At 52.4% G+C, this 23,458-nt stretch overlaps 2 protein-coding genes across 3 annotated transcripts in view; both read right to left on the reverse strand.

Moving 5' to 3' along the window:
• The window catches only part of LOC125448636 (calmodulin-binding transcription activator 2-like), a 141,701-nt gene extending 136,487 nt beyond the window's left edge, over positions 1-5,214 (reverse strand). For both annotated transcript variants that reach the window (XM_059642610.1, XM_059642609.1), the window contains exon 1: positions 5,173-5,214. In XM_059642610.1, the coding sequence (XP_059498593.1) occupies positions 5,173-5,197 (25 nt within the window). In that variant the 5' untranslated portion in view covers positions 5,198-5,214. The remainder of the gene's footprint in view (positions 1-5,172) is intronic.
• Positions 5,215-8,609: 3,395 nt separating this feature from the next.
• Positions 8,610-22,889, reverse strand: LOC132207348 (uncharacterized). The gene is made up of 7 exons (XM_059642697.1): positions 22,861-22,889; positions 19,974-20,063; positions 17,063-17,179; positions 12,182-12,224; positions 10,747-10,943; positions 10,234-10,384; positions 8,610-8,909 (listed from the first exon to the last, which is right to left on the reverse strand). The coding sequence occupies exons 2-7, from the start codon at positions 20,054-20,056 to the stop codon at positions 8,730-8,732; spliced, it is 771 nt and encodes a 256-aa protein (XP_059498680.1). The 5' UTR covers positions 20,057-20,063; positions 22,861-22,889; the 3' UTR covers positions 8,610-8,729.
• Between the last annotated feature and the right edge of the window lie 569 nt (positions 22,890-23,458).

The following is a 23,458-nucleotide window of genomic DNA, read 5'->3' on the forward strand; positions in this document are numbered from 1 at the left end:
AAAGCCTCCACATCCTTCCTGTAATGTGGGAACCAGAATTGAACGCAGTACTCAAAGTGTGGCCTAACCAAAGTCTTATAAAGCTGTAACATGATATCCTGACTCTTGTGCTCAATCCCCCAACCAATACAGGGAAACACGCCACACACTTTCTTTACCGCACTTTCTACTTGTGTGGCCACTTTCTGGGAGCTATGGACTTGGACCCCAAGATTCCTTGCATGGCATGACTGAGCAAGTTACAGTTGTACGGCAAAACCCAGCAGCTTCCAACTTGCTGGCATCCACAAATGGATTGAATTGTATTCGCTACCAGAAATGAAGCTGTCAGCTTGCTCTGTTGGTGAGTCAATGCACTGCATACGCTATAATAAAGCGGAAACATTCTCTTCACACCCCTCAGGGTCTTAAACAAAAACAGAAACTGCTGGAAAAGCTCAGCAGGTCTAGCAACGTCTGTGCAGAGAAGTCAGAGTTAACGTTTCAGGTCGAGTGACCCTTCCTTAGCATCATACATGTTTCAATCAATTGCATCAGACTTTTCTAAACTCCTGAAGATACAAGCCCAGCCTTTCTTGATAAGACACTGTGTCCATTCCAAATAATAGTCTGGTGAACCTTCTCTGCACCACTTCCAAAGCATTTAAATCCTTTCTTACCTATGAAGACCAATGTCATATACAGTATTCCAGATGTGCTTTCTCCAGGGCCCTGTCTAACTGAAGCATACCTTCCTTTATGATTCGATTCCCTTCACAATAAATAACAACATCCTATTAGCTCTCCTGATTACTTGCTGTCCCTGTGGACCAAACTTTTGAGATTCATGCACAAGGACACACAGATCGCTCTGCGCCTCAAAGCTCTAACCTCTCACTTTTCTCTTACTCTTCCTGCCAAAATTTCACACTTTGCCACATTTACCAAATCTTCCCAATTTACTTACTTCCCTTCCTTTGTCATCCGCAAGTTTAGCGACTACAGTGTCTATCCCTTCATCTCAGTCATTGATATAAATCATAGACAGGTTGCCATTCCTGTGAGCTACCCAGATTCGATCCAGGCCAATGTTATCCCCTGTCCCCCTTTCACTGTGAACTTTTATATTCTGCAATAACTTTGATGTAACAGCTTATCAAATGCCTTCTGGACCAATAAACAACATTCGTCCCAGTTAAAGAAGCATTGTTTCTTACTACTGAGTTCTACACTGCTTGAGTCCAACATGAGCAACATCTCTTAAAACACCAGAAAGCTGCGGCAAATATGGGACAGGTCGTAGTTATTCTGTCCTTTGGGAGAAATAAAAGGAGAAGTCATGGCCGATCTACTTCAACACCCACTCCAACTCTCTTTCTATCCCTTCATGTCTCTAGCATCAAGAAACCTATCGATGATAATGGAAACTTCTTCCCCTCCACCCACTGCATCCCAAAAGCTCTTCCCCTCCACCCACTGCATCCCAAAACCAGTCCAACCTGTCTCTGCCTCCCTAACCTGTTCTTCCTCTCACCCATCCCTTCCTCCCACCCCAAGCCGCACCTCCATCTCCTACCTACTAACCTCAGCCCACCTCTTTGACCTGTCCGTCTCCCTGGACTGACCTATCCCCTCCCTACCTCCCCACCTATACTCTCTCCACCTATCTTCTTTACTCTCCATCTTCGGTCCGCCTCCCCCTCTCTCCCTATTTATTCCAGAACCCTCACCCCATCCCCCTCTCTGATGAAGGGTCTAGGCCCGAAACGTCAGCTTTTGTGCTCCTGAGATGCTGCTGGGCCTGCTGTGTTCATCCAGCCTCACATTTTATTATCTAAGAAACCTATCGATCCCTGTTTTGAATATTCTCAATTAATGAATTTCCACAGGGATAGGGAACTCGAAAGATTCATCAGCTTTTGAGTGAAGAAATCCCTCCTCAGCTCAGTCTGAAATGGTCAGCCTCTTATTCCGAGGTTATGAGCCAGTCTGTTCAATTTCTCCTCAAAAAGGACAGTTCAGCCATCCCAGGAATTAGTTTCATGGAATCTCTCTACAGCAAATACGCCTTTCCATTGGTCAGGAGACCAAAGCCATACTTCAGCTGCAATCCCTTTAGAAGTGGAGTCAGACACCAGTACTCGCTGTATGTGAATCCTCTTGGAGTAAATACCAATTCCCACCTTCCTTTCCTCAGGGCTGAAGGGCCAAAGGCAGCAGCAGAGTACAAGTCACAAGTTATTGCAAAACGTTTGGGGCTAGGCTATGACTGGGCTGTGGCAGCGTATCACAAAACAGAAACCTAACCCAGAAATGCAGCTCTCATAACTCCTGTGTACGAACTTACTGCACTAAACTCCACACCTCCAAGCCAACCAGGAGAGTAGACTGAGCACAGATTCCATTTTAAAGGCTGATGAAAATGAAACAAACATGACCACGCTGAGCAAAGGGATGGGCAGCCAGACATGAGTTAAGCAACAATACTAACTGTTCACAGCAGCAGGGGAGCAGTGGGATACAAGACATCATCTTCATAGACACTCATTAAACAGAACCTTACATCCCACAGCAACAGCTACAAACACATGCAGTGAGGGACTGACTGCAGAGCTCACCAGATGGATCACTACAGCATGCACAATGACAGCTGAACCATACAGAGCAGGACGGCATTGGTCAGGGAGGACTACGGTGCAGCTCCCATCATGGTCACATTGCACACTCTCAAACAGAAAGGTGAACAGAGCAAATTATGGCAGAGTGCCTGTGACCACAGGAACAGTCAGCCCCCTCCAAAACAAGTGTGTGGGGAAATAGGAAATCAAAAAGGCGATCAAGGAAGCATACCAGGCACCTAGTGCTCGAGCTAAATCCCAGGCATGATGGTGACGTTTTGTCATATATGCAAACACTGAAGCCAGATCTTGCAGACATCATGATAAACGAACAATAACTCAGTTATATCCAGCTACTTCCACGTGCCACAAAACAAGTGTTTCACAAGAGCACTTTCAGAAGGAAAAAAAGCCTGACAACAAAGTCCCTCAGGTGACTATCACAGGTGACAAATATCTTGGTCTCAAGGGATGGTTTCATGAGCATTTTAAAGGGAGAGCAAGCGTGTGTGTGTGTGTGTGTGTGTGTGTGTGTGTGTGTGTGTGTGTGTGTGTGTGTGTGTGTGTGTGTGTGTGTGTGTGTGTGAGAGAGAGAGAGAGAGAGAGAGAGAGTGAGTGGGTGTGTGCGTGCGTGCGTGTGGGGGGGGGGGACGAGATTGAGATTTCCAGGGCTCAGGGAGTAGTCGAAGGAAGAAAGCCACCAATGGTGAAGAAATGGGAATAATGGGAACTGCAGATGCTGGAGAATCCAAGATAATAAAATGTGAGGCTGGATGAACACAGCAGGCCAAGCAGCATCTCAGGAGCACAAAAGCTGACGTTTCGGGCCTAGACCCTTCATCAGAGGGGTTAGGGTTAGGGTCCTTTCTGATGAAGGGTCTAGGCCTGAAACATCAGCTTTTGTGCTCCTGAGATGCTGCTGGGCCTGCTGTGTTCATCCAGCTTCACACTTTATTATCGTGAAGGAACAGGAATTGAGTGAACAAGAGATACAGGAAAAATTCAAACATTAAAATTGCTGAACATGAACCAGCTTCAGAAACATCAGCAACCACGTTGTACAGGAGGCCAGGGATAGGCAGTCAGCATGGGCCCTCCGACAGTGACCCCTCCCTCAGCACTGACCCTCCGACAGTGCCCCCTCCCTCAGCACTGACCCTCCGACAGTGCCCCCTCCCTCAGCACTGACCCTCCGACAGTGACCCCTCCCTCAGCACTGACCCTCCAACAGTGTCCACTCCCTCAGCACTGACCCTCCGACAGTGCCCGCTCCCTCAGCAGTGACCCTCCGGCAGTGCCCGCTCCCTCAGCACAGACCCTCCGACAGTGCCCCCTCCCTCAGCACTGACCCACCGACAGTGCCAGCTCCCTCAGCACAGACCCTCCGACAGCGCCCGCTCCCTCAGCACTGACCCTCCGACAGCGCCCGCTCCCTCAGCACTGACCCTCCGGCAGTGCCCGCTCCCTCAGCACTGACCCTCCGACAGCGCCCGCTCCCTCAGCACTGACCCTCCGACAGCGCCCGCTCCCTCAGCACTGACCCTCCGACAGCGCCCGCTCCCTCAGCACTGACCCTCCGACAGCGCCCGCTCCCTCAGCACTGACCCTCCGACAGCGCCCGCTCCCTCAGCACTGACCCTCCGACAGCGTCCGCTCCCTCAGCACTGACCCTCCGACAGTGCCCGCTCCCTCAGCACTGACCCTCCGACAGTGCCCGCTCCCTCAGCACTGACCCTCCGACAGTGTCCGCTCCCTCAGCACTGACCCTCCGACAGTGCCCGCTCCCTCAGCACTGACCCTCCGACAGTGCCCGCTCCCTCAGCACTGACCCTCCGACAGTGCCCGCTCCCTCAGCACTGACCCTGTGTGTGGGTATGTGGTGACGGGTCTGCTGTCCCTCACCATGAAGAAGCCCCAGAGTCTCTCTGTCTTGACCCTCCTCCCGTACTCAGGCTCTCTCTGTCACCCTCCCTGTCCCTCCCCACCCACGGACCCTCTCTGTCCCTCCCCACCCACAGGCTCCCTCTGTCACCCTCCCTGTCCCTCCCCACCCACGGGCTCCCTCTGTCACCCTCTCTGTCCCTCCCCACCCACGGGCTCCCTCTGTCACCCTCTCTGTCCCTCCCCACCCACGGGGTCTCTCTGTCCCTCCCCACCCACAGGCTCCTTCTGTCACCCTCCCTGTCCCTCCCCACCCACGGACCCTCTCTGTCCCTCCCCACCCACAGGCTCCTTCTGTCACCCTCCCTGTCCCTCCCCACCCACAGGCTCCTTCTGTCACCCTCTCTGTCCCTCCCCACCCACAGGCTCCCTCTGTCACCCTCCCTGTCCCTCCCCACCCACGGGCTCCCTCTGTCACCCTCCCTGTCCCTCCCCACCCACGGGCTCCCTCTGTCACCCTCCCTACCCACGGGCTCCCTCTGTCACCCTCCCTGTCCCTCCCCACCCACGGGCTCCCTCTGTCACCCTCCCTGTCCCTCCCCACCCACAGGCTCCTTCTGTCACCCTCCCTGTCCCTCCCCACCCACGGGCTCCCTCTGTCACCCTCTCTGTCCCTCCCCCCCCCGGGTCCTACCTTCCGCCTTCATGACGGCCGCCATTTTTCTTCCGATTCCCATTTGCTTTTGGCCCCGCCCCTGGCCTGCGCCTATTGGCCGCAGCCCCACAGCGCCCGGCCCCGACTGGCGGCTGCGCAACCAATCGGCGTTCGGGCCGCGGCGGGTCGTCAGGGCCGTGGCCAATGAGAATGCCGTTCGGTCCGAATCTCACGATTGGACAGCGCGTTCGCCAATAAGACAAGGACGGTCCCGGCGTCGGCCAATTAGGTGCCCTCACGGTTCCAGCAGCGAGGAGGTGGGAGGAACGGAGATGAAGAGGCCATTCGGCCCATCGGCAGAGGCCTGGTCCAGCACACGCAAGCGACTTCATTACCTGGTGCCCACCTCCTGCTTCAGCTCCATATCCCAGGGTTCTGGTGATATGCTGGTAGTGTCCCTCCCTCTGTGCCAGAGGGCCTGGGATCACATCTACCTGCTCCAGGGGTGAGTCTAAGTATCTCTCTGATCATCTTCACCAGAAAAGAAATAATCAACCTGCAGGGTGGAGGGAGGCCTCGACATTTTCTGACTACGGTGTTCAGAAGCAGCAGTGCTAACCAATGGCTCAGACAAGGCAACATCGTGGCTCAGGGGGTTAGCAGCACAACCTCACAGTGGCCGGGGGAACCTGAATTCAAGTCCACCCTCGGGCAACTCCCCCACCAGTGAATTGGCCATTCTAAATTTCCCTGTCCTGTCCAGGCTAAGTGGTGGGGTAGCGGGGTGGGAGTGCTGGCTCTACACAAGGTGCACCATGGAGGGTAGGTGGAGACTCAGTGGGCTGAATGGCCTCTTTCCATGCTGTATGGGCTCACATCCTTGCTCTTCTACTCTATGTGCTTTTTTTAAAATTAAAGCCTGGAGAAATATACACTTTATTAATAGATCTCTCGTCCTGCCACTTTCAGTGACCCAAGTCTATACATACGCCCAGGTCACTGTCCTCGTTTACCCCCTTTAGAATTTACCCCCTATTGTCTGTTGTATTTCAATATTCTTCCTTCCAAAATGCATCACCTCACACGTGTCCACACTGAATCCTCCCTGCAATCTATCTATCCATCCACTCCAGCAACTTGTGAATGCTCTTTTGGAGATCCACACTGTCCTCCTCACAGCTTACAATTCTTTCAAGTTTTGTGTCATCTGTAAACTTTGAAACTGTCCCCTGCACACTAAGGTCTAAGTGATTAACGTAACAGGAAAAGCAGGGGTCAATACCTGCAGAATTCCACGACAAACACTGCTCCAGCCCAAAAAATATTTCATTAACATCAGCCAATTTCATTTCCACATTGTTACTGCCCCTTTTATTTCACAGCATATAACTTTGCTCACAAATCTGTTGTGTGACACTGAACCAAATGCCCTGAAATTCCCTACATCAACAGTGTTACCTTCATCGAGACTTTCTGCTCTCTCCACCAGAAACTCCAGCAACTTTTTAACACAGAACCTGGTCAGCATGGACGTGTTGGGCCAAAGGGTCTGTTCCCATGCTGTACATCTCTGTGACTCTAAGTTAGTTCAGTACAGTCTTCCCTTTAGAAATCCACAATGACAATTCCTACTCAATCCACTCTTTTCCGTGTGATTACTAATTCAATCCCAAATACAGTTATAGTTTCCTCTAACTTCCCACCACTGTCATGAAATTCATTTTCACAATCAGTCACAAGAATCAGCACCATCTACTCTCAGCACCAATTATTCTTTTGCATTCATTATGTAATTCAGACCAGCATCTCTAAGGGTAGGCCATTTAAGACTGAAAGGAGGAAAAGTGTCCTTCGTCAGAGGATGAGGAATCTTTGGAATTCTCTTCCCCAGGGAGTTGCCATGAATTGACTTCAGTGCCGTTATTGCTAGATTTCTAATCACTAATGACACCCAGAGATATGTGGAAAGTACTGGAAGGTGACATTAAGACAGATGATCATCCATTGCATTCCAAGCTCAGCGGTCTCCTCTCGGTGCCACGTTCCTGTAGTTCTGCCCTGGATTCCTGTTTATCCAGATCGCTCCTCTCATTCACTCTGTATGCTCACACAAACCAGTGCTAGCGTCAGACCCGCTCCTGACCTGTTTGTTAGCAAGCTAGCATTTCAGAGGCTCTCTGCTGCCTCACCCGTGCGAGCGTACACCTGAGTGTTTATCTCCACTGTTGACATAATCCTGACGCAGCACACCTGTTTTTATTATTCCCCTGAAAGACCGAGTGCAGAAAACGCTGTGCTCCACAGCGACAATCAGCGTTGAAGATATTTTTCCCACACATCAGACTTTCAGCCAGGACAGGATAAGGTTAAAGGAATGATTACACAGCTGGTGTTTCAGTTCCTGTGAGCGTTGCCCAACATGTTCCACTCATCCCTGTGCATCTGCCTGCCAAAGCGATAGGGCGCATTCTCAATGACAGCAAAACAAATAGGAACTCGACATGCCACAATACAGGTTAGAAAAAATCAAAAGCATTTAGTTAATTAATTTTGTTGTTATTAATAAAATGCTGGGCTGATGCTGTCAGAGTTGGCTACAAACTGCCAGTTGGATTGCGAAAGACAGCTTTTAACAGGAGCTAGGAGAGGGTAGCTTAAGATCAACCAGCTGCAAATGTGGCATCCTGTTTGGCAGCAATGAGAGGTATTGCTAAATATTCTTAGGGAGGGAGGTTATTTTCACTGGGGAGGGGTCATAGCCTCAAAATAACGGGGGGGAACAGATTTAGGACTGAGCTGAGGAGGAGCTTCTTCACCCAAAGGGTTGTGAATCCGTGGAATTCCTCACTGAGGTTCCTCAGTGAATGTTTCTAAGGCAGAGAGAGAGAGAGTTTGGAACAGTGAAGGACTTAAGGGTTAAGGTGAGTGGGATAGTAAGCGGGGCTGAGTCCATGAAAAGATCAGCCAGGATCTAAGTGAATGGGGGAGCAGGCTCGAGGGGCTGAATGGCCCATTTCTGCTCCTGGTTCCTATGTCCTAAGTTCCTTCTCCAAAAGCATCAATGCTGAATGAACCAAAAAGGCCAAGGCATAACAAGATAAAAATTGCACCTTTCCAGCCACTCAGACCAACATGGAAACCCTTCAGGAAAGGGGGAGCAGCTTTGGAGGAGCTGGCGATGGGATTGAGGAAAGGTCCTGGAGAGCACACCGAATGGTGGAAGATAGGGAAGGTTTATTGCAGAATATGATGGGAGGGGGAAATTACAGGGAAGGGGAAGTGGGGGGGGGTTGCAAGGACCGTGATTTATTTCTGGGGTGGGGGTACTGCAGGGTCGGGGCTGTTTCGGAGTGAGGGGAGAATGAGAGTTGTTTTCTCCCCAGCTACTGTTCTCTGAAGGAACCATGGAGAAAGCCAGACCAGATCACTCTGTTTCCAAAGGTATTTCTTTACTGTAACATCAGAAAAGCACAGACAATGCACGAACCCATCAAGCCTCGTTCTGCCTCCGAGACTCGCTGTAATAAATAGAAATAACATTAACAAGGAGGTGGATAACCATCTCACTGCATGCTCTCGCCTGACCCATTCTGCAATCATTCCTCAGCACAGTGCTTCACATTCCAGAAAGTTCTGTCCTCCTGTGCCATCTCTGTCAGGAAACTGAAAGGCTGTGAATTCTCCTGAGCCTCTGTTCTGTAAAAAGCCAGATTTGGCGTATCCTTTAGAATGAGGCGGTGGTCTGGAACTCCAAACTTCCACTGGGGCTGGAAAAACTGCAGACACAGACAGAGAGAGAGAGAGAGAGATCGCAATGTCTTTTCATCATGAACACATGTCACAAAACACATCCTCAATTCAGAGCTGGGCTCAACCACCAGCAGCAGTCACTTCAAACAAAAAAAATCTCAAAACAAAAGCCAGAAATTTCACAAACAAAAAGAAATTCCACAAGTTCTGAAAGAGAAATAAAAACACATTCACGTGTCTTTCTTGGAGAACCAATTAAAACCAATCCAAAACTAGACTTATCTGTTGTTTAAGTGAAACCTGAATTTGGAAATCAAACACTCCCAGGACAGGGACAGCACGGGGTTAGATACAGAGTAAAGCTCCCTGTACACTATCCCCCATCAAACACTCCCAGGACAGGGACAGCACGGGGTTAGATACAGAGTAAAGCTCCCTGTACACTATCCCCCATCAAACACTCCCAGGACAGGGGCAGCACAGGGTTAGATACAGGGTAAAGCTCCCTCTACACTGTCTCCCCCAAACACTCCCAGGACAGGGGCAGCATGGCATTAGATACAGAGTGAAGCTGCCTCTACACTGTCCCCCCCATCAAACAGTCCCACAGTAGGGACAGCACGGGGTTAGATACAGAGTGAAGCTGCCTCTACACTGTCCCCCCCCCCCCCCATCAAACAATCCCACAGTAGGGACAGCACGGGGTTAGATACAGAGTGAAGCTGCCTCTACACTGTCCCCCCCCCCATCAAACAATCCCACAGTAGGGACAGCACAGGGTTAGATACAGAGTGAAGCTGCCTCTACACTGTCCCCCCCCCATCAAACAATCCCACAGTAGGGGCAGCACGGGGTTAGATACAGAGTGAAGCTGCCTCGACATTATCTATTGATGTCATGCACTGACTGTAACCTTGACTGTGATACAAATAATACAAGGAAGACTGTCCTTAATAAAGTATAAAATAGTGTGAATGTACAATTATATCTGTTGGTACTAAGACTGACAGATTCACATCCTGTCTCTTGGTCTTCAGAGATAATTGGATCCTTGCTGCCCTAATGTCTACCTGGGCATGCGAATAAGTTGAGATTTACAAAACTAGAGTTCACTGATGCTGCATGATGTAACCAGCAAGCAGCTTAGTTTCCATCATTTAACACTACCCAAAATATCATATCTCCGACTGTGTGGCAATCCCTCGATACCAATTCTAGGAATGTTCCCATGGTTTTTCAGTTCATGACTTCCCAGTGATTTCATGCCCCTATGGCTAATGTATGAAGCTGCTGACCGGTTACTGTGGGAAGTGCACACAGAATCAGATTCCTCCGATGATCGGTCATTACCAGCTCTCTGTCCTCCAGGTCAGTGTTGGTCAGACAGTCTCCAATACTGGTCCCAACTGTCAGCTGGTCCTCTGGCCTGACACCCTCCAGCTGCTCACCGTCCTGTGTCTGACACTGTGATCTCTCAGCACTCCATCTCAGAGCTTTCAATCTGAGGGCATAACGATGTTACAGTTAAAAAGCAACAAAAGCCCTCACAAATTCTGAACAGTCATAATGGAGGTGCAGGGGGATTGCAGGGCTGCAATCAGAATGGAAATAGGAGGGGGAGGATAGCGAGATGGGGGTTTAGAGTGGAGGCAAGGAAGGAGAGGGAGTGAGGGAGGAGAAGGATGGGGGGGGGAATGGCAGGGTATGGAGGAGGTGGAATGGGGGAGTGGAGGGGGAGTTGCAAAGCGGGGGGAGGAAAGGAGGGGGAGATCAGGGAATGGGGAAAGGGGTGAAGGGAGTGTGGGGCGTGGGAGAGAGGGTCGGGGTGACAATCTGAGAAAGCCAGTGACTGAGCGTCTGTACTGATCGATCCCGGCCTGCCTCCTCTTGAGCTCCTCCAGGTGATAGAGAACTGACAACGCCTGTCTCTCACTGGGCAGCCTCCTCTTCCCTTTCCTCCTCCCGTACAGCTCCTTCGGGGATGGCAGCTCCCTCAGGGACGGCATGTGATGGTCGAGATCATGTTGGTCCCTCGGCCTTTGAGCAACATGACTACTGAGCTGCTGGGGGGAGGGTGCAGAGAGAGAGATGGAGGGGGAAGAGAGATAAGAGAGGGGGAAGATGGGGTGGGACCAAGTGGGTGGGAGATATAGGGATAGGGGTGTAGAGAGAGGGGTGTGGGGGCAGGGGGGAGCATAGACAAGGTAAGTGGGCATAGAGAGGGTGAGAAGTATAGAGGGGGGTACAGAGAGTGGGGTACGCAGACAGTGAGATGGGCAGGGAGTGTGGGGTGGAGTGGGAGGGCAGGGAATGTGGAGTAGACAGGGAGTGGGGGGTGGAGACAGGGAGTGAGGGGTGGAGACAGGGAGTGAGGGGTGGAGACAGGGAGTGAGGGGTGGAGACGGAGTGGGTGGATGGGTGCAGGGAGGGGGTGTGCAGGGAGTGGGGTGTGCAGGGAGTGGGGGGGACAGGAAGTGGGATAATGCATACAGACATACAGAAAGAGGTGAGAGAGAATAATGGAGACAGGCAAGTTTAAACGAAGGAACAAGAGGGAGGGAGGAGGGAGAGAGTGAGGGGGGGATGGGGTCCAAGATTTGGAGAGAAGCAGCGAGACAGTGAGGGGGAGGGAGAGGGGTAGAGGCGGAAAGGTAGGGAAAGGGAGGGAGGGAGGGAGGGAGGAAGAGGAGAAAATTCCTGAACAATGTTAGATCCCTGACAGGGAGACCCCTCTCCCCAAGACTCCCCTCCCTGAGACCCCCACAGCGAGACCCCTCTCCCCGAGACTGCCCTCCCTGAGACCCCCACAGCGAGACCCCTCTCCCCGAGACTGCCCTCCCTGAGACCCCCACAGCGAGATCCCTCTCCCTGGGAGCCCCACAGCGAGACCCCTCTCCCCAAGCCTCCCACAGCGAGACCCCTCTCCCCAAGCCTCCCACAGCGAGACCCCTCTCCCCAAGCCTCCCACAGTGAGACCCCTCTCCCCAAGCCCCCCAACAATGACAGCCCTCTCCCCAAGTCTCCCACAGTGAGACCCCTCTCCCCAAGACCGCCAACAATGACAGCCCTCTCCCCGAGATCCTCCCACAGTGAGACCCCTCTCCCCGAGAACCTCCCTCAGCGAGGCACAGCCCTTCTCCCAAGGGGCACTCACCTCATCTCATGAGGACCCCACCTAAACAGTGAACCCAAAGCCCCTGTAATCCTGCCCTCCCCTCAGTCCTGTGTAAACACAAAACCTTTCGCAGTGGAGCCTGTTGGTGCTGACCGGTCCTGAAATCCCCGGTGTGCTGCTTACCAATCGCAGGGGAGTCTCCTCATAGACCTCCATCCAGTGAGGGCTGTAAGACAGGGGGGTGGGGAGGAGGGTTAACACTGGGCCAGGCCATGGACAACAAACTCACCCACGACAGGCTAGCCACTGCAACTTCACACTATTATCACATAGGCCAGGCCCACTCACTCTGCCTGTGTCACCCAGCTATTCAACACTGCCAGGCATCACAGGCAACATTGGACATGTTCCTCCACTCCCCCCCCCACCCCACACACACAGCGACACAGGCTCGCACACACACTCAAGCACCCAAACTCACGCAGACAGAGCGACCAGCGAGAGACTCTGGGCATTTGTCCTGGAGCAGTAATTCTGGGTGCCATACCCACTTTGTAACCTGAGGAGGGCTGGGCCAGGCTGGTGCAGATGCAGCAGCTGGAATGCCCACCCAAATGTGAGATATTGGAGCTGGCGTGGAGCAGCACGGTGGCTCACTAGTAAGCACCGCTGTCTCACAGCGCCAGGGACCTGGGTTCGATTCCACCCTCGGGTGACTGTCTGTGTGGAGTTTGCACATTCTCCCCGCGTCTGCTTGGGATTTCTCCTTGTGCGGGTGAGGGTGCGTTGGCTGTGCTAAATTGTCCCGTAGTGCCCAGGGATGTGCGGGTTAGGGTGGGTTGGCCGTGCTAAATTGTCCCATAGTGCCCAGGGATGTGCGGGTTAGGGTGGATTGGCCGTGCTAAATTGTCCCTTAGTGCACAGGGATGTGCGGGTTAGGGTGGATTGGCCGTGCTAAATTGTCCCGTAGTGTCCAGGGATGTGCGGGTTAGGGTGGATTGGCCGTGCTAAATTGTCCCATAGTGCCCAGGGATGTGCGGGTTAGGGTGGATTGGCCGTGCTAAATTGTCCCGTAGTGCACAGGGATGTGCGGGTTAGGGTGGATTGGCCGTGCTAAATTGTCCCGTAGTGCCCAGGGATGTGCGGGTTAGGGTGGATTGGCCGTGCTAAATTGTCCCATAGTGCCCAGGGATGTGCGGGTTAGGGTGGATTGGCCGTGCTAAATTGTCCCATAGTGCCCAGGGATGTGTGGGTCAGGGTGGATTGGCCGTGCTAAATTGTCCCATAGTGTCCAGGGATGTGCGGGTTAGGGTGGATTGGCCGTGCTAAATTGTCCCGTAGTGCCCAGGGATGTGCGGGTTAGGGTGGATTGGCCGTGCTAAATTATCCCATAGTGCCCAGGGATGTGCGGGTTAGGGTGGATTGGCCGTGCTAAATTGTCCCATAGTGCCCAGGGATGTGCGGGTTAGGGTGGATTGGCCGTGCTAAATTGTCCCATAGTGCCCAGGGATGTGTGGGTCAGGGTGGATTGGCCGTGCTAAATTGTCCCATAGTGCCCAGGGATGTGCGGGTTAGGGTGGATTGGCCGTGCTAAATTGTCCCGTAGTGTCCAGGGATGTGCGGGTTAGGGTGGATTGGCCGTGCTAAATTGTCCCATAGTGCTCAGGGATGTGCAGGTTAGGGTGGATTGGCCGTGCTAAATTGTCCCGTAGTGCCCAGTGATGTGCGGGTTAGGGTGGGATTGGCCGTGCTAAATTGTCCCATAGTGCCCAGGGATGTGCAGGTTAGGGTGGATTGGCCGTGCTAAATTGTCCCATAGTGCCCAGGGATGTGCGGGTTAGGGTGGATTGGCCGTGCTAAATTGTCCCGTAGTGCCCAGGGATGTGCACGTTAGGGTGGATTGGCCGTGCTAAATTGTCCCATAGTGCCCAGGGATGTGTGGGTTAGGGTGGATTGGCCGTGCTAAATTGTCCCGTAGTGCACAGGGATGTGCGGGTTAGGGTGGATTGGCCGTGCTAAATTATCCCATAGTGCCCAGGGATGAGTGGGTTAGGGTGGGTTGGCCGTGCTAAATTGTCCCATAGTGCCCAGGGATGTGTGGGTTAGGGTGGGTTGGCCGTGCTAAATTGTCCCGTAGTGCCAGGGATGTGCAGGTTAGGGTGGATTGGCCGTGCTAAATTGTCCCATAGTGCCAGGGATGTGCAGGTTAGGGTGGATTGGCCGTGCTAAATTGTCCCATAGTGCCCAGGGATGTGCGGGTTAGGGTGGATTGGCCGTGCTAAATTGTCCCATAGTGCCCAGGGATGTGCGGGTTAGGGTGGATTGGCCGTGCTAAATTGTCCCGTAGTGCCCAGGGATGTGCGGGTTAGGGTGGATTGGCCGTGCTAAATTGTCCCGTAGTGCCCAGGGATGTGCACGTTAGGGTGGATTGGCCGTGCTAAATTGTCCCATAGTGCCCAGGGATGTGCGGGTTAGGGAGGATTGGCCGTGCTAAATTGTCCCGTAGTGCCCAGGGATGTGCACGTTAGGGTGGATTGGCCGTGCTAAATTGTCCCATAGTGCCCAGGGATGTGTGGGTTAGGGTGGATTGGCCATGCTAAATTGTCCCATAGTGCCCAGGGATGAGTGGGTTAGGGTGGGTTGGCCGTGCTAAATTGTCCCATAGTGCCCAGGGATGTGTGGGTTAGGGTGGGTTGGCCGTGCTAAATTGTCCCGTAGTGCCAGGGATGTGCAGGTTAGGGTGGACTGGCCATGATAAATTGTCCCGTAGTGCCCAGGGATGTGCGGGTTAGGGTGGTTTGGCCATGCTAAATTGTCCCGTAGTGCCCAGGGATGTGCGGGTTATGGTGGATTGGCCGTGTTAAATTGTCCCATAGTGCCCAGGGATGTGTGGGTTAGGGTGGATTGGCCGTGCTAAATTGTCCCATAGTGCCCAGGGATGTGCAGGTTAGGGTGGATTGGCCGTGCTAAATTGTCCCATAGTGCCCAGGGATGTGCAGGTTAGGGTGGATTGGCCGTGTTAAATTGTCCCATAGTGCCCAGGGATGTGCGGGTTAGGGTGGATTGGCCGTGCTAAATTGTCCCGTAGTGCCAGGGATGTGCAGGTTAGGGTGGATTGGCCGTGCTAAATTGTCCCCTAGTGCCCAGGGATGTGCAGGTTAGGGTGGACTGGCCGTCCTAAATTGTCCCGTAGTGCCCAGGGATGTGCGGGTTAGGGTGGATTGGCCGTGCTAAATTGTCCCCTAGTGCCCAGGGATGTGCACGTTAGGGTGGATTGGCCGTGCTAAATTTTCCCGTAGTGCCAGGGATGTGCAGGTTAGGGTGGATTTGCCGTGCTAAATTGTCCCCTAGTGCCCAGGGATGTGCAGGTTAGGGTGGACTGGTCGTGCTAAATTGTCCCCTAGTGCCCAGGGATGTGCACGTTAGGGTGGATTGGCCGTGCTAAATTTTCCCATAGTGCCCAGGGATGTGCGGGTTAGGGTGGGTTGGCCGTGCTAAATTGTCCCGTAGTGCCCAGGGATGTGTGGGTTAGGGTGGATTGGCCATGCTAAATTGTCCCGTAGTGCCAGGGATGTGCAGGTTAGGATGGATTGGCCGTGCTAAATTGTCCCATAGTGCCCAGGGATGTGCGGGTTAGGGTGGATTGGCCGTGCTAAATTGTCCCGTAGTGCCCAGGGATGTGCACGTTAGGGTGGATTGGCCGTGCTAAATTGTCCCATAGTGCCCAGGGATGTGCGGGTTAGGGTGGATTGGCCGTGCTAAATTGTCCCCTCGTGCCCAGGGATGTGCAGGTTAGGGTGGACTGGCCGTGCTAAATTGTCCCATAGTGCCCAGGGATGTGCGGGTTAGGGCGGGTTGGCCGTGCTAAATTGTCCCATAGTGCCCAGGGATGTGTGGGTTAGGGTGGGTTGGCCGTGCTAAATTGTCCCCTAGTGCCCAGGGATGTGCGGGTTAGGGTGGATTGGCCGTGCTAAATTGTCCCATAGTGCCCAGGGCTGTGCAGGTTAGGGTGGATTGGCCGTGCTAAATTGTCCCGTAGTGCCCAGGGATGTGTGGGTTAGGGTGGATTGGCCGTGCTAAATTGTCCCGTAGTGTCCAGGGATGTGTGGGTTAGGGTGGATTGGCCGTGCTAAATTGTCCCATAGTGTCCAGGGATTTGCGGGTTAGGGTGGGTTGGCCGTGCTAAATTGTCCCATAGTGCCCAGGGATGTGCGGGTTAGGGTGGATTGGCCGTGCTAAATTGTCCCGTAGTGTCCAGGGATGTGTGCGTTAGGGTGGATTGGCCGTGCTAAATTGTCCCATAGTGCCCAGGGATTTGCGGGTTAGGGTGGGTTGGCCGTGCTAAATTGTCCCATAGTGTCCAGGGATTTGCGGGTTAGGGTGGGTTGGCCGTGCTAAATTGTCCCATAGTGCCCAGGGATGTGCGGGTTAGGGTGGACTGGCCGTGCTAAATTGTCCCATAGTGTCCAGGGATGTGTGGGTTAGGGTGGGTTGGCCGTGCTAAATTGTCCCATAGTGTCCAGGGATGTGCGGGTTAGGGTGGGTTGGCCGTGCTAAATTGTCCCCTAGTGCCCAGGGATGTGCGGATTAAGGTGGGTTGGCCGTGCTAAATTGTCCCGTAGTGCCCAGGGATGTGTGGGTTAGGGTGGGTTGGCTGTGGGCAATGTGGATTTACAGGGATAGGGTAGGGTGCTGGGTCTGGGCGGGATGGCAGTGTAGATTCGATGGGCTGAATTGCCTGCTTCAAATCAATGAGCTGGGGCTGGGCCAACTCTCTGCCCACACTGCAGCCTCCAAAGATGCACTAATCATCTTGCTTTACTCTCCCACAGCTGTGCTGTTAGAGGGACGGGCGGATTGGCGGAGCACCCCTTCCCCTTCCAGGGGAACTCCCCTCTCTGGAAACCACAACTCTCACCCTCCATGGAGTGAGGCTGTAACAGAGAGCTAGAGGCAGCTCACAGGCTCGGCCCAGGTTTGTTCAGGGTCAGACATTCACACACCCTCTCTGTGCAATCACAGAGATCTGACACTTCCCGTTTTGAGCTGTGTTACTGAACTCACACTGTGTGCTCCAGTGAATCTTCTGGATTCATCGAATCTGCCCAGTTCCTGGCAGCAGCTGAGCACTGCGGTCTTCTTTCAGCTTCTCCCTCATATCTGCTCACAGTCCTGGAACTCCTACAATAGGTCACACATTGACACCAACCAACAACAACGAAGGAGAGACCGGAAGAGCAAAGGTTGGACACAGGCCAGGCGGGTGGGAGGTAGGGTGAGAAAGAGTTAGAGAGCACAGAGGAGGGAGGATGTGAGGGAGAGCGATTGGAGAACAAGTGTTGTTAAGGGAAGGGATAGGGGGAGCACAGAAGCAAGCAACAGGATAGGGAGCAAGAGATGGGAAAGGGTAAAGATTGGGCATTGGGGAAGAGAGGGAGGAAGGAAGAAAATGGGGGACGGAGAGAGAAATGCAATGAAGATGTGTTGACTGAAATATTCATTTACAATATCATTGGCTGGACATACATCTGTATCATAGGCTTTTTGGAAAGAACACTTTGCAAAATAAAAGTGCCTGGCTGCAGCAGGGAAAATGCTTTGCATTTGTAAAGAACATAAGCTGTTTGCCTGGCATCACTGACCGCACAAGACTTTTGGAGAGAGCTCCCAGTACGTGGGCAAAATAAAGCTATTCTGAATGCCCAAAGTAAGATCTCATCATCACAAATAGAGGATTCCAAAAGGAGAATTCAAAATCTACTCCACAAGTTGATGAGGGTTGAGCTGTGGATGTGGTGTGTATGGACTTCAGCAAGGCATTTGATAAGGTTCCCCATGGTAGGCTCGTTCAGAAGGTCAGGAGGAATGGGATACAGGGGAACTTAGCTGTCTGGATATAGAGATAATGGGAACTGCAGATGCTGGAGAATCCAAGATAATAAAATGTGAGGCTGGATGAACACAGCAGGCCACTCTCTGATGAAGGGTCTAGGCCCGAAACGTCAGCTTTTGTGCTCCTGAGATGCTGCTTGGCCTGCTGTGTTCATCCAGCCTCACATTTTATTGTCTGGATACAGAATTGGCTGGCCAACAGAAGACAGCGAGTGGTAGTAGAAGGAAAATATTCTGCCTGGAAGTCAGTGGTGAGTGGGGTTCCACAGGGCTCTGTCCTTGGGCCTCTACTGTTTGTAATTTTTATTAATGACTTGGATGAGCGGATTGAAGGATGGGTCAGCAAGTTTGCAGACGACACGAAGGTTGGAGGTGTCGTTGACAGTATAGAGGGCTGTTGTAGGCTGCAGCGGGACATTGACAGGATGCAGAGATGGGCTGAGAGGTGGCAGATGGAGTTCAACCTGGATAAATGCGAGGTGATGCATTTTGGAAGGTCGAATTTGAAAGCTGAGTACAGGATTAAGGATAGGATTCTTGGCAGTGTGGAGGAACAGAGGGATCTTGGTGTGCAGATACATAGATCCCTTAAAATGGCCACCCAAGTGGACAGGGTTGTTAAGAAAGCATATGGTGTTTTGGCTTTCATTAGCAGGGGGATTGAGTTGAAGAGTCGTGAGATCTTGTTGCAGCTCTCTAAAACTTTGATTAGACCGCACTTGGAATACTGTGTCCAGTTCTGGTCGCCCTATTATAGGAAAGATGTGGATGCTTTGGAGAGGGTTCAGAGGAGGTTTACCAGGATGCTGCCTGGACTGGAGGGCTTATCTTATGAAGAGAGGTTGACTGAGCTCGGACTCTTTTCATTGGAGAAAAGGAGGAGGAGAGGGGACCTAATTGAGGTATACAAGATAATGAAAGGCATAGATAGAGTTGATAGCCAGAGACTATTTCCCAGGGCAGAAATGGCTAACACGAGGGGTTATAGTTTTAAGCTGGTTGGTGGAAAGTATAGAGGGGATGTCAGAGGCGGGTTCTTTACGCAGAGAGTTGTGAGAGCATGGAATGCATTGCCAGCAGCAGTTGTGGAAGCAAGGTCATTGGGGTCATTTAAGAGACTGCTGGACATGCATATGGTCACAGAAATTTGAGGGTGCATACATGAGGATCAATGGTCGGCACAACATTGTGGGCTGAAGGGCCTGTTCTGTGCTGTTCTATGTTCTAATCTCCAGGAAAGAGCTTTCAGCCAGCTATAACAGATCCAGGAAGACATCTCTGCACCAACAGCTTGTGTGAAAATAACTTTGGCAACAGACTAACATTTGGAAAATGCACAAGTAATTGCGGTTTCTGAATTAAAATTACCTCACCAAACGTACAGAGATTTTGTTCTTTTTTCCAGTTTTGGATATTTGAATCATTTTCAAGAAAAGGGAAGTTACTATCATTTACATTTATACATTCTGTTAGCCTTTATATCTTTGACTGAGTACGTTTTGATTTATTTCTTACTGACAGAGTTTGCCTCATTCATTTCTGATAGAGAGCCACATACCAACGGGCACATCATTAGAAATATCAAGGAGCCCTAACACGTCAGAATCAGTGCGGCACTCCCTCAGCACTGACCCTCCGATAGTGCACACTCCCTCAGCACTGACCCACCGAGAGTGCGGCGCTCCCTCAGCACTGACCCTTCGACAGTGCCTGCTCCCTCAGCACTGACCCACCGACAGTGCGGCGCTCCCTTGGCATTGACCCTAAAACAGTGCCCGCTCCCTCAGCACTGACCCTCCGAGAGTGCGGCGCTCCCTCAGCACTGACCCTCCGAGAGTGCGGCACTCCCTCAGCACTGACCCTCTGAAAGTGCGGCGCTCCCTCGGCACTGATCCTTTGACAATGTGTTGCTCCCACATTGATACGGAACAGGAACATTATGTGATTTACTGATTATTTTTAAATAACATGACAATTTGACTTGAGTTTACAGCTTAATGAATAAATTTAAATTGTTGAAACCCATTGTGACATGAGCAGAACCAAAACCCATCTCACTGTGAAAACACAAGGAAGAACCTACGTTACAAATGGTATGAAATTCTCATCATTGTCATGTCGGGAGCTGCTCTGAAGACTCCAAGGTGTTTTCAAATACTGACTCATCACAGCTCTGGAAAAACAGAGAAATGAGGCCAGCAGGGTGAAGCACATAAACACACGATGAGAGTGAGAGAGTGAGTTCGGCGGAATAAACGCCGAACACAGTGAGAGAGAGAGAGAGAGAGACAGTTCGACAGAGTAAACGCTGAACACAGTGAGAGTGAGAGAGTTCGGCAGAGTAAACACAATACAGTGAGAGTGAGAGAGAGTTCGGCAGAGTAAATGCTGTACACAGTGAGGGAGAGAGAGTTCGGCAGAGTAACCGGTGAACACAGTGAGAGAGAGAGTTCGGCAGAGTAACCGGTGAACACAGTGAGAAAGAGAGTTTGGCAGACTAAACGCTGAATACAGTGGGAGTGAGAGAGAGAGTTAGGCAGAATAAACGCTGAACACAGTGAGAGTGAGAGAGAGAGTTAGGCAGAATAAACGCTGAACACAGTGAGAGAGAGAGTTAGGCAGAAAAAACGCTGAACACAGTGAGAGAGAGAGAGAGTTCGGCAGAAAAAACGCTGAACACAGTGGCAGTCACAGAGAGAGATCGGCAGAGTAACCGGTGAACACAGTGAGAGAGAGAGTTCGGCAGAGTGACCGGTGAACACAGTGAGAGTGAGAGAGAGAGTTCGGCAGAATAAACGCTGAACACAGTGAGAGAGAGAGTTCGACAGAGTAAACGCTGAATACAGTGAGAGAGAGAGTTCGGCAGAGTAAACGCTGAACAGTGAGAGTGAGAGAGAGAGTTAGGCAAAATAAACGCTGAACACGGTGGGAGTGAGAGAGAGAGAGAGAGTTTGGCAGAATAAACGTTGAACACAGTGGGAGTGAGAGTGTGTGTTTGGCAGAGTAAACGCTGAACACAGTGAGAGAGAAAGAGAGAGTACGGTAGAGGAAACGGTGAACACAGTGAGAGTGAGAGACAGAATTCAGCAGAATAAACGCTGAACACAGTGGGAGTGAGAGAGTTCAGCAGAGTAAACACTACAGTGAGAGTGAGAGAGAGAGAGTTCGGCAGAATAAACGCTGAACACAGTGAGAGAAATAGAGTGAGTTCGGCAGAGTAACCGCTGAACACAGTGAGAGAGCGAGAGAGAGAGTTCGGCAGAGTAAACGCTGTACACAGTGAGAGTGAGAGAGTGAGTTCGCCAGCGTAAACGCGGCACACAGTGAGAGTGAGAGAGCTCGGCAGAGAAAATGCTGAACACAGTGAGAGTGAGAGGCAGAGTTCGGCAGACTAAACGCTGAACACAGTGAGAGAGAGAGAGTTCGGCAGAGTAACCGCTGAACACAGTGAGAGAGAGAGAGTTCAGCAGACTAAACGCTGTATACAGTGAGAGAGAGAGTTAGGCAGAATAAACGCTGAATACAGTGGGAGTGAGAGAGAGTTCGGCAGACTAACCGCTGAACACAGTGAGAGTGAGAGAGAGAGTTAGGCAGAATAAACGCTGAACACAGTGAGAGAGAGAGAGAGAGTTCGGCAGAATAAACGCTGGACACAGTGAGAGTGAGAGACAGAGTACGGCAGAATAAACGCTGAACACAGTGGGAGTGAGAGAGTTCAGCAGAGTAAACACTCCAGTGAGTGTGAGAGAGAGAGTTCGGCAGAATAAACGCGGAACACAGTGAGAGTGAAAGTGAGAGAGAGAGTTTGGCAGAGTAACCGCTGAACACAGTGAGAGAGAGAGTTTGGCAGAGTAACCGCTGAGTAAAGGAAGCAGTGGGAACTGAAACAGAGTCAGGGCAAAGAGCGAGAATTGAGAAAGTGGAGGCTGAGTGCTACAGTGAGAAAGACAGGGCAAAAGACAGAGACAGGGGAACGAAACGGAGAGGGAGGGGGGCGTGTGGGTCGAGGGGGGCGTGTGGGTCGAGGGGGCGTGTGGGGGGCAGGAGTTGGGGGAGGGGTTGGAGTGGGTTGTGGGGTGGGGAGGGAGATGGGGGAATGAGGGGGGTGTGGGTGGGGGAATGAGGGGGGTGTGGGGGGGAATGAGGGGGGTGTTGGGGGGGGAATGAGGGGTGTGTGTGGGGGGAATGAGGGGGGTGTTGGGGGGGAATGAGGGGTGTGTGTGGGGGGGAATGAGGGGTGTGTGTGGGGGGGGAATGAGGGGGGTGTTGGGGGGAATGAGGGGGATGTTGGGGGGGGGGAATGAGGGGGGTGGGGGGGATGAGGGGGGTGGGGGGGGAATGAGGGGGGTGTTGGGGGGGAATGAGGGGGATGGGGGGGGAATGAGGGGGGTGGGGGGGGGAATGAGGGGGTGTTGGGGGGGAATGAGGGGATGTTGGGGGGGGGAATGAGGGGGGTGTGTGGGGGGGGAATGAGGGGGGTGGGGGGGGGAATGAGGGGGGTGTTGGGGGGGGAATGAGGGGGGTGTTGGGGGGAATGAGGGGGATGTTGGGGGGGGGAATGAGGGGGGTGTGTGGGGGGGGAATGAGGGGGGTGGGGGGGGAATGAGGGGGGTGTTGGGGGGGGGAATGAGGGGGGTGTGTGGGGGGGGGAATGAGGGGGGTGTTGGGGGGGGAATGAGGGGGGGTGTGTGGGGGGGGGAATGAGGGGGGTGTTGGGGGGGGGGAATGAGGGGGGTGTTGGGGGGGGGAATGAGGGGGGTGTTGGGGGGGGGAATGAGGGGGGTGTGTGGGGGGGGGAATGAGGGGGGGGGAATGAGGGGGGTGTTGGGGGGGGAATGAGGGGGGTGTTGGGGGGGGGAATGAGGGGGGTGGGGTCTGTGTGGGGTGGAGGGGTTGTGGGGGCGGGGGGGGGCGGTTCCCCTCCCGCGGGGTTTCCTGGTCACACCGAGACTAACGGCCCAAACACAAACCGCAAGATACTTCCGGTATTCCGATGGACTTCCGGTCACACTCTGACCTCTCCGTGCCCTCCCCACCTGTCAATCACCATGTGACCTGTCAATCACCATGTGACCTGTCAATCACTGTGACCTGTCAATCACTGTGACCTGTCAATCACCATGTGACCTGTCAATCACTCTGTGACCTGTCAATCACTGTGACCTGTCAATCACTGTGACCTGTCAATCACCATGTGACCTGTCAATCACCCTGTGACCTGTCAATCACTGTGACCTGTCAATCACCATGTGACCTGTCAATCACTCTGTGACCTGTCAATCACCCTGTGACCTGTCAATCACTCTGAAGCACTGGGAGCAACAACTTTTATTGCACCATCGTCATTAAACAGCTGATGACAAACTGAAGAGGTCAGTCAGTGTAATTAAAGTTTTCTAACTGCACAGAAGCATTAGATGTTTCCTCGGGAAGTTACCCAGCATCGTTTATGTCTACAGAACGTTCAAAGCAGCAATTTCAGTGATTAAACCCCAGACTTTCCTTTTAAAATGCCTGCATCCTTGTACAAGCGCAGTGGAGATGTCAGAAGCTCTGCTGCTGTTTTTG

This window comes from Stegostoma tigrinum, chromosome 45, assembly GCF_030684315.1.
Source record: "Stegostoma tigrinum isolate sSteTig4 chromosome 45, sSteTig4.hap1, whole genome shotgun sequence".
NCBI classification, from domain to species: Eukaryota; Metazoa; Chordata; class Chondrichthyes; order Orectolobiformes; family Stegostomatidae; genus Stegostoma; species Stegostoma tigrinum.